Source organism: Notolepis coatsorum (assembly GCF_963971535.1).
Source record: "Notolepis coatsorum genome assembly, chromosome: 18".
Lineage (NCBI taxonomy): Eukaryota > Metazoa > Chordata > Actinopteri > Aulopiformes > Paralepididae > Notolepis > Notolepis coatsorum.
The window spans coordinates 100,857,075-100,870,925 of record NC_140182.1 but is presented as its reverse complement, the minus strand read 5'-3'; the positions used below and the strand labels follow the sequence as shown (position 1 = coordinate 100,870,925).

Genomic DNA, 13,851 nt, shown 5'->3' with positions numbered 1-13,851 from the left:
CAAAATTGTGTCGATGTCCAAATATTTATAGACATGACTGTATCTAGCTACAGTACAGTAAAGTAAAAGAGAAACAAGGTAGGCTGTCTTGCTCGGCTGGAAAAGCTCCCATTATTAGCTCAACACAGGTCGCTAAGCTGCTAACCCTCATGCTACTGTCCATTGTTCGAGATGAACTAAAGCTTGGAAGAAATTCTCAAAAACTCCAAAGTCTGTATTCCTTCCCATATAATGAGGGTGTTCAGTGTGAATCCCGCTTTGCTCTCTTCTTCCTGTTCCTGCGTCTGACGTGGGTACCGCCGGTCGGCGCCCCTGCCGGCCGGGCGAGGTCCTCTACCTTCTCCTGTTCCTTCACGGAGGTCATCTTCAGTGTCAGCTCCAGCTCCTCCAGGACTCCAGCCAGGTCTTCCTCGGGGACGCCCAGATCAGCCAGGTCTTCCTCGGGGACGCCCAGATCAGCCAGGTCTTCCTCGGGGACGCCCAGATCAATCTCACCTGCTCCCCTCCCGGCTCTGTAGTACGAGTTCTCCTCCTCGTCGTTGTTGTTGTCGGCGGCCAAATCGCGTTCGGGTCCTTCCTCCTCTTCATCCCTCGTGGTTACGAAAGCAGCTTTCGCCACGTCATCTTTATTCAGACCCTCTGATTCCTCCACTTCTCCCTCTGGACTGTTTCCCACTGAATCGGCCCCGTCTGCCCCGTCCGCGTCCGTCCTCTGGGCCTCGGCCTCGGTCTCCGGGCTGCTCTGGTGCTCGTGGTGATGAGGACAGTGGGAATGCTCCCAGCATTGTTGAGGCTCTGCTGGGAAATCTGATTGAAATAGAGCACAGGGAAAAAACTGAACACAAGGTTTTCTTTATTTTTAAATACAAGCATAACTCTGAATCTTCCCCTCACATCCTTTAGCACTGACAAAGAACAACATCACTTGATTTGTAACTGACTGTAACAGCTGCTTCAGTAGCCATTAAGCAAAGACATCTAAGCTACTTCCCCCAAGCTCTGAGCTGGAGGTGTGTGTGTGTGACCTCTATCCTTGGGTTGTTGTTCTTTTTGCTCATAACCTAAAGTAAATTATGAAACGTATATATTTTGCATCGCTTGCATGTATAAGGCTTCTGGGTGAGGTTCCAATAATGTCTTTGCATTGCTTAGGGCTTCCAAATATCTTGCCATAGCCTTATATTTGCTCCCAAATGTTGTTTTGTGTCCTTCAACACCCTTTCCATTGATGATGTCACCACCCAAGCCTTTAAAAAAAGTTTTGTAATTTTCTGTGCTTTTTCATATTCATATATTTTATTTCCCTGGAAAATGATAATCCCAAGCACTATATCTTCTGCATTATTGCATGCTTGCGGGGAACAGAATTTTACAGATGTCTATGAAATCACTTAAAGGTGCTATATATAACATTCTTATGTAGAGTAATCATTAAAAAGGTGCGGAATGGAGTGGTCAGGTGGCGTAGCGGAGATTGTGTTCGTCACCAACACCGGAGACGCTGGATTCGCCTGTTCGAATCCAGCTCACAGCTCCGGCGTTCTCACCAGCTTGGCTGACCGTTCACACTAATACAATTGGCTGTATTAGAGGGTGGGAAAGCTGGCGGGGTGGGTCCGGGTCGTTGTAAACAGCGACTCCTACAGTTCGGTCGGGGCGCCTGCTCAGCGCGGATAGGATCTAAGGGGGGTAGTGTGATCCTTCCACACGTTACACCCTCTCAGTGAGAGTCCGCACTGCCAGGTGAAAAGAAGCGGTTGATTGGCTAGACGTGTGTCGGAGGAAGCACGTGATAGCCTCCACTCTCCCAGACCGACTGTGGGGGGTAAGTGCGCAGCGACCAGGAAGGGGATTGGGAATTGGCATAACGACTAACATTGGGATGGGAGAAAATCGGAGGAAAAAGGAGGGGGAAAAAGATCAAACGTGGAATGCACCTGATTGGATAAACGACACGCTGGTGCTCTAGTCACTGTGCAACATCTAGTGGCTGAATGTTATCTATAGCATCTTTAACTAATCGATTTGTCGAAAGTCCTATTAGTGGACTAGTGTCTGTAGTCCTGTGACTATTAGTGGACTAGTGTCTGTAGTCCTGTAACTATTAGTGGACTCAGAGTGTCTGTAGTCCTGTAACTATTAGTGGACTCAGAGTGTCTGTAGTCCTGTGACTATTAGTGGACTTAGAGTGTCTGTAGTCCTGTAACTATTAGTGGACTTAGTGTCTGTAGTCCTGTAACTATTAGTGGACTCAGAGTGTCTGTAGTCCTGTAACTATTAGTGGACTTAGAGTGTCTGTAGTCCTGTAACTATTAGTGGACTTAGAGTGTCTGTAGTCCTGTAACTATTAGTGGACTTAGTGTCTGTAGTCCTGTGACTATTAGTGGACTTAGTGTCTGTAGTCCTGTGACTATTAGTGGACTGAGAGTGTCTGTAGTTAGAGTTAGAGTTACACAGAGTGTCAGTATTTCCAGGTCAGTATTTCCAGGTCAGTGTTTCCAGGTCAGTATTTCCAGGTCAGTGTTTCCAGGTCAGTATTTCCAGGTCTGTTTCCAGGTCAGTGTTTCCAGGTCAGTGTTTCCAGGTCAGTGTACCTTCCCAGTCGTCCTGTGCTTTCTTCTCTGGAACCACTCCTTCCACCAGACGACCCTCCTGCATGACCCTGGTAATCTCTCTCAGCTGGAAGAGAAGGTTCTCCTCTTGATCTGGACTCACACCCTTCACCCTGCGACACAGTGATTATACATTACATTATTATATGACCATTATATTACCAGCCAAGTATCTATTTATGTATCTAATGTACACACACAAGTGTAGATTTATACAAGGTAGAACATACGTTTGTGGAAAATGTGCAGGAGAGGTAAAAAAAAAAAAAAAAAAAAGAAGAAAAACCCAGAGCAAGGACCTCCCTATAGAGAAAATCTGTCAAATCAAAGACCAGATAGACAAATTGGAAGAAAAAAAAATTGGAAAATGAAATGAACAGGTTAACAACTAATGGGTTGATGGGAGACGAGCAGGATGTGAAACCAGTGAGCCTGCTTGGTCCAAACGGAATTCTGGTCTCATGGACACTGGGCTTCTGCCTTGCGGTTTTGGTGTCGTTATTTAGACACGAATGCCTGCAAAGCTACAGCAGGAGATTGATAGGGTTGAGTACCATTCACATTTGAACCGGTACCTGAGAATCAATACCAGTACCCAACGGTACCATTTTTCATTACTTTACTCTCTCTCTGTAATAACAAATTTTTTTTTTTTTTTTTTTTTTTAAACAAAATTTTTATTTGCATACTGAATCACAGACATACAAACAACAACATCCTTGAATGTTAATCTCACATCGGTTGGTCTTCCAGGTACATAATACAGAGACGTAATGTACATCGCCCTTATACAGGCCTAAACAATAAAGAAAAAAGTACAATACCTGCAGAAAAATAAATAAATAAAAATACTGACTAAGGCAATAATGGGCGTCCAGTGACCCTCCTTGAACCTCTTTCCTCCCTTATCCTTCGCCCTCTTTATCTTTTTTTTTATTTTATTTTTTTTAACTCCATTTTTCTTTGTGTTTTGATTCCCAAACATACCCACAACCTCATCCTTGAATATTCATCTCACATCCGTTGGTCTTCCAGGTACATAATCAAAGACGGCATGTATATCCTCCTTAAACAGGCATAAACAAACAAACGTTTTATTTCAGTTGTAAAACTGGCTCAGCCTCTCCCTTTACTCACTATTGTAACTTCGCAAAAACTAAACTGATTTCTCAGCTGTGCCTGTGAGCATTTCCTGGAATGACAGATACAGCGCGACTCGCGAGAGGAGTAGTCACAGGGCTGTCGAACGCAGGGCTGAATAGCTAGATGTCATAGCTTCTAAAAATGTATGGTCTGCGCTGGTCTGTGTCTATTATGAAATGACAATTGCGCATCATTGGAATTCGGTTTATTTTCAAACTGTGTGGGTCTTAATCTATCAGCTCTCAAGGTACCAAAATGTGGCACCGATTGATATAACGTGAATCAGTACTCAGTATTACCAACATAATCCGGTTCGGTACCAAACCCTAGAGGTTGAAGGCACCATTACTAGGCAGCAGAACAGTGCTCATGATAAATGCCTGCACAGATACAGTGGGAGGTTGAAGGTACCATTACTAGGTACCAGTATTTTTTTCTCATGGAAGAAAGAAAACCTCTAACAGTTACATTTGTAAATTTCTAAACTTATTTAACAAAGAGTTTTTCGACTTTTCCCGAAAGGTTCGTGGCGTGGTGCCACCTATCCCATTATGTCCTACGCCACAGGAAATGAATGAAAGGCAAAATTAAGTCAGAAGTCCCGAAAACATCAGCCAAGGCTGGTTGAGGAAGTGGCTGTAAGGCAGACACACCCACCTTTCAGGACTGTGGTTGGCCTTGGACACCATGTTCTCCATCACCATCTCAGTCTCCCTCAGCTTGTCCTGGAGCTGGGACAGCTCAAAGTCAGCTAGAGGGAGGGAGAGGGAGAGGGAGCGGAATAAGTGGGTTAGGTCTCCTGTTGGGATCGTCACTCTTTTTCATTCAATCTTTATTTAATATTGATGGATTGTTGAGAGAAAGCTCTCATTTACAATGATGTCGAGAAAATACATCACACAGTATAACAAGTGCAACAACAAGGGGAGTAGTCAAAACTATTTAACCAATTTAAAACAATACAATTACAATAATTATAATAATACAGCTGCACTGTGCCATAATTATTGGTGAGGCAGTATGTGACAATTATTATTATTATTATTATTATTATTATTATTATTATTATTATTATTATTATTATTATTATTATTATTATTATTATTATTATTATTATTATTATTATTATTATATTATAATATTGTGATGCAGTATGTGACTTATTATTATATTGTACTATTGTAATGCAGTATGTGACTATTATTATTATTATTATTATTATTATTATTATTATTATTATTATTATTATTATTATTATACTATTGTGATGCAGTATGTGACTATTATCATTATCATTACACTATTGTGATGCAGTATGTGACTTATTATTATTATTATTATACTATCGTGATGCAGTATGTAAGTAAGTAAGTAAGTAAGTAAGTATTTATAAAGCACCTTTCATACATGTCATGTAGCTCAAAGTGCTGTACACAAACATAGGCATATATAACGATAAAAGCAATAAAGTCAGTGATCGCCTTAAGATCAATGTTTAAAGTATAAAGTGTAAATGCTATAAAAATACAGTAAATTACCTTTTATCAAAATATTAACCATTAAATAAAGGTTGTAATCTGTAAATGCATTTGATTTTACTGTAATTTGACAGTATTTGGAAACCATAGATGCCAGTGACTTATTATTATTATTATTATTATTATACTATCGTGATGCAGTATGTGACTTATTATTATTATTATTGTGATACTATTGTGATGCAGTATGTGACTATTATTATTATTATTATTATTATTATTATTATTATTATTATTATTATTATTATTATTATTATTATTATTATTATTATTATTATTATTATTATATCATCCTATTGTGATGCAGTATATTACCCACATTCTTGCAAAACATATACTGTAAATAGTCTGTGCATCGGGCCACGTCAACTTTTGACTGTTACTGTACATGATTTAAGATCACTTTATTGTCAAATTGCACAATGCAAATTCAATTTGTCTGTGCATGTCCCTCCTAGTTACACATATACCGGTACATGTGTATTTCATCAGAGGGGTCAGAGTGCAGGGTGCAGCGTCCCTGTTCAGTGCCTTGCTCAATGGCACCCCATTTGTTATGGTTTGAAACCGACCCCAACAGCACGGCACAGACAGGTAGTTCAGAGTTAGCCAAAGACTAGGGCGTATTTATTTCTGAAACAGGAATGAGCGAAATAACAATAAGAACAACAAAGGGGAGAATGTTCTTGGCAGAGTTGTCTGCGGCTCTGCAGATCGTCCCGGTATTGAGATGGTGAAGCGGCGTAGCGCCACTGCCTCTGCGGCTCTGCAGCTACTCCAGGATCCAACTCGGGAGGAACGGAGAGAGAGAGAGAGAGTGGTCAATAAACAAGCCAACGGAATACAGAGGCAGTCCAGTCCTCCTTAGCTGAGTCCAGTATAATCACACGTGACTTAATCTTCAGTGTTACCAACACACAAGTTTAGCTGAGTCCAGTACAATCACACGTGACTTAATCTTCAGTGTTACCAACACACAAGTTTAGCTGAGTCCAGTACAAAACAAAAACGGCAAATCTTCAGTGTTATCCAAACACACAGAAAACAGAGAATCCAAAAGGTTCGTTCCAAAAACTCACCAAAGCGCAAATGCGCAAAGCGGGCAACGAGGCACAGCTCCAACGGATGATAGAGAAACACAACAGCGGCGACTTCCATAGACGTCCTGAAGAAAAACAGACGAGGCACAACAACGGGGGGAACAGGCAGCAGCAGTGGTAATCCAAAACGACCCGACAACGACTGACAGAAAGACCCGAGTATATGAAGGGCTCTGGAGCGCTGATTACAAACAAACGACAGGTGCGTGACGGCAATTGGTAATTGACCTAGAAGCGTGTGGCGGCAATGAGCCAATCCTCCTCACAGTACCTTGAAGCATGTGGCGGGAATGGGCCAATCCTCACAGTACCCCCCCCTCCACGGGAGCCACCCGGCGACCTACCCCGCCTCGGCTTGCCCGGATGGGACCGAAGGAAGCCGGTGATCAGGGGCACTGGAGAGGGGGACAGAGACAGAGGCCCGGAAAGGGGGACCGGGGACAGAGGACCGGTGAGGGGGGCTGGAGACGGGGACAGGGGCCCGGTGAGGGGGGCTGGAGACAGGGACAGGGAACCGGCGAGGGGGGCCGGAGACGGAGACAGGGGCCCGGTGAGGGGGCTGGAGACAGGGACACAAGGGGAACCCCGGGGCGAAGGACTGGATGCCGCCTGAAGACACTGGGCATGACAGGAGGAGCTCCACCCCCTGATGGTGCCGGAGGACCAGGCGATGTGGGGCTCATGCGAGCCAGGGCCGACCCAGGACTACTGGGACAAGAGGGGATCTGGTAATAAAAAACTGGAGTCTCTCAACGTGGTTACCAGCAACGGTGAGGAGGACAGGACAGGTGCGTTGAGTGATGTCAGCCAGGCGGTGATGATCCAGCGCGAAAACCTCCAAGGGCCTCTCGAGGTCCTCAAGTGGAATGTTGGCCCGGGTGGCAAACTCAACGTCCAGGAAACTCCCATCAGCACCAGAGTCAATGAGTGCACCCACCGTCGCCCGCTGGTCCGCCCAGGCTAGGGTGACGCTCGTCAGACGGTTAGGTGGTGCACGGGTGTGGGAACAGGAAAAACGGCTCACCAGGATCTCCCGGGGTCCTGGCGAGCCTGGTCCTCTTGGCCGGGTAGGGCAATTGGAGATACGGTGTCCATCCCGGCCGCAGTAGAGACAAAGGCCGGACCAGAGCCTGGACTCCCGTTCGGCCGGGCTAAGGCGGGTGCGTCCCAGCTTCATGGGTTCCTCCTCGGTCACAGCTCGGGAGGGAAAAAAACCACCAGTCACGGAGGGGGCAGGACGGTCAGCAGAACGGTCACAAGGACGGGGGGTCTGGGGAACGTCTGGGGGTCCCAGTCGTGCTCTCTCACGCCTTCTCTCCCGGAGGCGTCCGTCGATACGGATAGCGAGGCTGATTAGGCCCTCGAGAGAATCGGGCTCCTCTCGGGTCGCGAGCTGGTCCCTTACAGTGTCGTTGAGCCCCTTCAGGAAGGTGAGATGAAGCGCCCGATCATTCCAACCGCTCTCGGTTGCGGCCAGTCTGAACTCCAGCGCGTAGTCGGTGACACTGCCACTGCCCTGCCGGAAGGTGCCCAGCCGAGCTCCCGGGTCCTGGCCACGAGCTGGGTGGTGGAAAACCCTTCGGAGCTCTGCCACGAAGTCTGGGTAGGAGAAACAAAAATCGGCCCTCATAGACCAGGAAGCAGTGACCCACTGTGCTGCTCGGCCTGTGAGCAGGTTAGTCATGTAAGCTACTCGGGCTCCCTCTGACGTAAATCGGCTGGGTTGATGAAGGAAAACCAACTCACATTGCATGATGAATGTGGCACAATCCTCGAAGTTACCCTCGAACAAACGTGGTTCGGAGAGACGGGGCTCCCGAGGTGCGAGGTCGGGAGGCGCGGGGTCTGCCGCGGCTGTGGGGAGTGTCAAGGCAATCCAGAATAAGCTGGACCTGGGCCCGGAGGTCCTGCACAGCAGCCGCGGCCGCACCTAACTGTAGGCTGTGGTCGTTGGTCAATTCGATCTGGACCGCCAACGCTGCCCTAACTCTGTCTGTGTCGGCTGGGGTCGTCATGGTCGGGTCGTAATGTTATGGTTTGAAACCGACCCCAACAGCACGGCACAGACAGGTAGTTCAGAGTTAGCCAAAGACTAGGGCGTATTTATTTCTGAAACAGGAATGAGCGAAATAACAATAAGAACAACAAAGGGGAGAATGTTCTTGGCAGAGTTGTCTGCGGCTCTGCAGATCGTCCCGGTATTGAGATGGTGAAGCGGCGTAGCGCCACTGCCTCTGCGGCTCTGCAGCTACTCCAGGATCCAACTCGGGAGGAACGGAGAGAGAGAGAGAGAGTGGTCAATAAACAAGCCAACGGAATACAGAGGCAGTCCAGTCCTCCTTAGCTGAGTCCAGTATAATCACATGTGACTTAATCTTCAGTGTTACCAACACACAAGTTTAGCTGAGTCCAGTACAAAACAAAAATGGCAAATCTTCAGTGTTATCCAAACACACAGAAAACAGAGAATCCAAAAGGTTCGTTCCAAAAACTCACCAAAGCGCAAATGCGCAAAGCGGGCAACGAGGCACAGCTCCAACGGATGATAGAGAAACACAACAGCGGCAACTTCCATAGACGTCCTGAAGAAAAACAGACGAGGCACAACAACGGGGGGAACAGGCAGCAGCAGTGGTAATCCAAAACGACCCGACAACGACTGACAGAAAGACCCGAGTATATGAAGGGCTCTGGAGCACTGATTACAAACAAACGACAGGTGCGTGATGGCAATTGGTAATTGACCTAGAAGCGTGTGGCGGCAATGAGCCAATCCTCCTCACAGTACCTTGAAGCGTGTGGCGGGAATGGGCCAATCCTCACACCATTGTCCATGCCGGGGATCGAACCAGCAACCTTTGGCTACTGGTCGGTCTCTTTACCTCCAGGTCATCCTGCCTCTCCTGACATGTATTTATAGTCTATCCCTGACTGTTGTACTGTCCCTGTTGTACTGTCCCTGTGTACTGTCCCTGTGTGCTGCATGTGAGGCTCTGTTGTCAATCATTGCACCAAGTATGTCTGTCGTACTGTGGACATTTGTAGGTTGTTGATGTGTCACCCAGATACAATTTCTGAACATTCACTGTACATTTGAACTGTTTAAACTGCAGATGCGATGAACCTATAGCCCCCGTTATATACAGTGTTATGGTGCGACTTTACCTGGACTGCATTATGCACATACTGTGTTCTGTATTTAAGCATTACATCATGCGACGGAGTGTGTTATAGAAATGAGATCACGCCTATGTGTGGTTGTTAGGCCCGAGGCGCAGCCGAGGCTCGTTAGACCCCCATAGGCGTGATCTAATTTCATCAGAATCAAGACATTTGCATGCCATTGTATAAAGAGTGATACTCACTGATCTTCCTCTTCAGGTTCTCTGATCTAATGGAGGGTAACCTGCTCTCTGTCGGCTTGCAGTTCCCTTTCGAAGTGATCTAAGAGAGGGATGATAACCATTTCAGATCTGCCAAAAAAACACACAAACCCGGGCGGACTTTTCCATGTCGGGCAAGGGGAACGGTTGTCCCGATCGGCTTGAGGAGTGTCAAATGCTCCAGATGGATGATGTGTGGCGGATTATGTTGGCGACACGATCGACACCAATACTGGGACTCGCGATCAGATAATTGGAATATTCTTTTTGGGGCACATCCTAGTCAAGGTAAGGGCTATCTGTTATCAATCTTGCGTTGATCAAAGCATGCCTTCATTGCAATCCGAGCGTATGTGTAAACGCTAGTCCATAACGTATTCCATTGGTGACGATCAAAGCATCAAAAAACGACCCCCCCCCCCCACCCTTACATGCATTCATGATGGAACATAATACCTATCATATGCATTTGATTTCTTAATTGTAGCGTGTGTAGGAACGGAACGCCAATGCATTTAGTATAATACACATTGGGGACTATTACCAGCCTCCCATGAATTACCCTAGACCGCTCTAAAACCATACTTATATTCACCACGGTATAAAACGGGAATGTATGGATGAAAAAAATATTTCTTTTTCACATATTGAACGATAGATACTTGATGTCAAATGGGCCATAGTATTGTATCCATAGCTATAATATATAACATAGTTATAGCCCTGCAAACACAGCCACGTATTCCTATACTTTAGAACGCTGGCCTTTTAACCACACATTAGACATATCCCTCTGGCGCTGATTGAGTTAATACACTCTGTACCGATCACAAATACCACCAACCTGGTTGTGTGGCAATAAAGGAATATTGTATCTTGTATCGTGTAGCTCTGAGTAGCACTCAACACAAATAACACCTTGTGACACACAACACAAAATGGTGTGCGTGTGTGTGTACATGTTTGTGTGATATAGCCTACACAATGTACACATATATATATATATATATATATATATATATATATATATATATATATATATATATATATATATATATATATATATATATATATATATATATATATATACACACATATATGAATACATAATGCATTTACAGCGTTTACTTTCTCATATTCTTATACTCAAGAGTTAATTATATTGTTTACACTGTTTATTTAATTTTATTTCTCATATTGCCTATATCTATGACATTTCTACTATTACCATGCTCATTACCTGTACCCCTCCCCCATGCTGCTATGATGCCCGAATTTCCCCAAGGGGATCAATAAAGGAATATCTTATCTTATCTTATTATTGTGACCAAATTGATTTTAACCTGGGACCATAGGATCCACAGGCTGCCACACTAACCAGCTGAGCTACAGGGTCAAACCTGTTAGCAAGTGCTGGTTGACTTGTCTGTAGTTTACACAGAATGTATGTTTATGTAATATACATTTATGTTTGTGTAATATACATATATATATCACGCATGTTTGTGTAATATACATATTATTTATATGTTTGTGAAATATGTATATATATGCAGTGTGCGAACCATACCATGGTCTTCGGGGGAGCTCATTGTTTTTTTTCTTTCGGGGGGGGGGGGGGGGGTCAGCAGCGCTGCGCGTGCCTCACAGGGAGGACGCTTACTGTGACGCTTGCTGACATAGGCTATAGGTATGAGTAACATTACAGAACCACACATAGTCCACACTACACAGGTGTCTGCATGCATGATGAAGACGCACATATTGAAATACACATGCTCAGATTAACCCCTCTGATCCAACACTAAAATTCACACACAACAGTCCTATTTACACATAAACACACGGATGAACCAATACCGAACAACAAGTCCACGACCAAACACATCGAGTCTAACATTATTATAGTAGGCAAATGCAACATTATCGCCACCCACCTGATGGTGAAGATCTGCCCAATTCTCAAAATCTGGATGTCACAGAAGTAGACCCCGCAGCAGGCTGCTTCGCCTTCTTTGTAAAACCAAAATTGGTTAGAAGGCTTACTTCTTTGATATTTCGTTTAACTTTCGACATTATCCTGAATACCTGTATTTATTGAATTTTTTTTTACGGCGGGTGAAGTTTGATTTGTGCCTGCAGGCTGCAGCGCCGCCACGCTCCGAATGGTAAACGCAAGAATAGCATGCATGTTGCCATCTATTACGAGTAGGGTATATCTGCAGTGCCGCAACCCCATAGATTTATGCTATTGTCTATTACGGTGAATTCGTGCACAAATCATTAATCATACATCAAAATAGCCTAATTTTATTATTATACACGATGATAACGATACAGAAAATTACAGAAAAATTAGAAATGCATGGCAAAAATAGCATTTATTGTCAGTATTTTAGAGACCCCCCAAAAATTCACAAATCATGTTTTCAGGGGGGCTGATGTCTCATATAGGGGAGCCATGGCTCCCCCATGGTTCGCACCCTGTGTATAACCCCACCTTGAAGAGGATGTAGAGAATGTAGACCAGGATCCCAAAGCCATAGATGGGGATGATCTGGCCAGCGAGGTTGGACTTGCCCCCAGTCCCTGCTCCCGTGCCCGCGCCCTTAGCCCTGGCTATGGCCTCCGTGTTGTGGGCTCTGGGCACCTGGGAGCCTGAGGCCCTCTGGCTGTCTGGAGACATCTGCCGGGCCATCGGTGGGAAGCGCCCCTGACCTCCTGTGAGAGAGAGAACGTGGGAGTAAGTAAGTCTATATCTCATTCATTTGGTGGACAGTTAAGAGGTAACGATTATTTTTCTAGTGGCCCATTTTGTATTTTAGGTGTGTTGTTATTATTACTGTGGACAGTGTTTAAAGCAGAGACAAACAAACCCTCTCTAAAACATATTTGCCATTAGCTTAATTTAAATTAAAAAAAATTAAAGGGGGGGGGGGGGTACGTTACAAATAATGGAGACAGGTTATTCTACACTATAGTTTTCAATATCTGAAATGAAAGAAGAAAAAACCTAACCTTCTTACTGTCTTCTATCATGCACTGACTCTTCTACTAAATAATCGTCCTTATATTACTACCTACTATACTAATGTCTCTCTACCACTATGCACTCAACACTGCAGCACCCACGTTTCAACACTGTTAGATGAACATTGTACCCGTCCTGCTGGCGTACTTGTCGTACACAGAGCTATATTATTATTATTATTATTATTATTATTATTATTATTATTATTATTATTATTATTATTATTATTATTATTATTATTATTATTATTATATTATTATAATATATATTATGGCTCTGGTCGTACAGAACTGTAATGATGCATAGTGTCCTTTGATATGAGTGCTCCCTCAACCGGGAGGAGAGTGCCATTGCAAGGAGGAGGCAATAATGACGACGTAGGTAGCTATTATAGTATCATCAAAACAAAAATGTAAAAAAAAATATAACAATACAGAGATTCAAACCCCAATGTGAAAACCATGCATTATGGCAATGTAAGGAAATCATTTATGAAAACCTGGAGTGTCAACCTTACCCTCAGCATCCTTCTTCCCACGAGATAATAGCATTTTGGGAAGCAGCAGAGCAACGCAAAGCACGATACATGTCGCCAGGGTCAGTTTTTGAAATGTTGACATGGACATTATTGCACGCAAGCTCTCACAAATACAATATCTTACAAATTCAAAGGTTAAACGGTCGCTAAAATGATGTAATGTTGGGGATGCCGTGTTCCATCCATTTGTAGACTTCCTTGTACATAATACGGAGCGGAAGTCTGCTACAGGGTGTATGTTGCTCCGTCTTACCACTAGATGGCACCGACGTTCACTTAACGTTATATTATTTCTACGGGGAAGGACCATAGAAGTGGCCCACTTCAAGTGGGTAGGAGGACAAAATATGTAATATCCTGACCGTTCTTGGGTCACCCAGCATCACAAATATTGCACAGCCTGCCAGGTACCAACACCAATGGATATTATGTCCAAATCAGGGGTCAGGTCTACATATTTGACACCATCTTCAAACTGGCATAGGCTACTACTTATTTTGTGGCCT

At 44.4% G+C, this 13,851-nt stretch overlaps 1 protein-coding gene across 1 annotated transcript; it reads right to left on the bottom strand.

Annotated features, from left to right (window-relative positions):
• Positions 1–241: 241 nt before the first annotated feature.
• Positions 242–13,433, bottom strand: ric3b (RIC3 acetylcholine receptor chaperone b; the record flags this gene model as incomplete). The annotated part of the gene is made up of 6 exons (XM_084335304.1): positions 242–807; positions 2,595–2,725; positions 4,413–4,506; positions 9,759–9,837; positions 12,277–12,497; positions 13,325–13,433. 6 exons carry the CDS (start codon positions 13,431–13,433, stop codon positions 242–244), a joined length of 1,200 nt encoding a protein of 399 aa, XP_084191430.1.
• Positions 13,434–13,851: the final 418 nt, after the last annotated feature.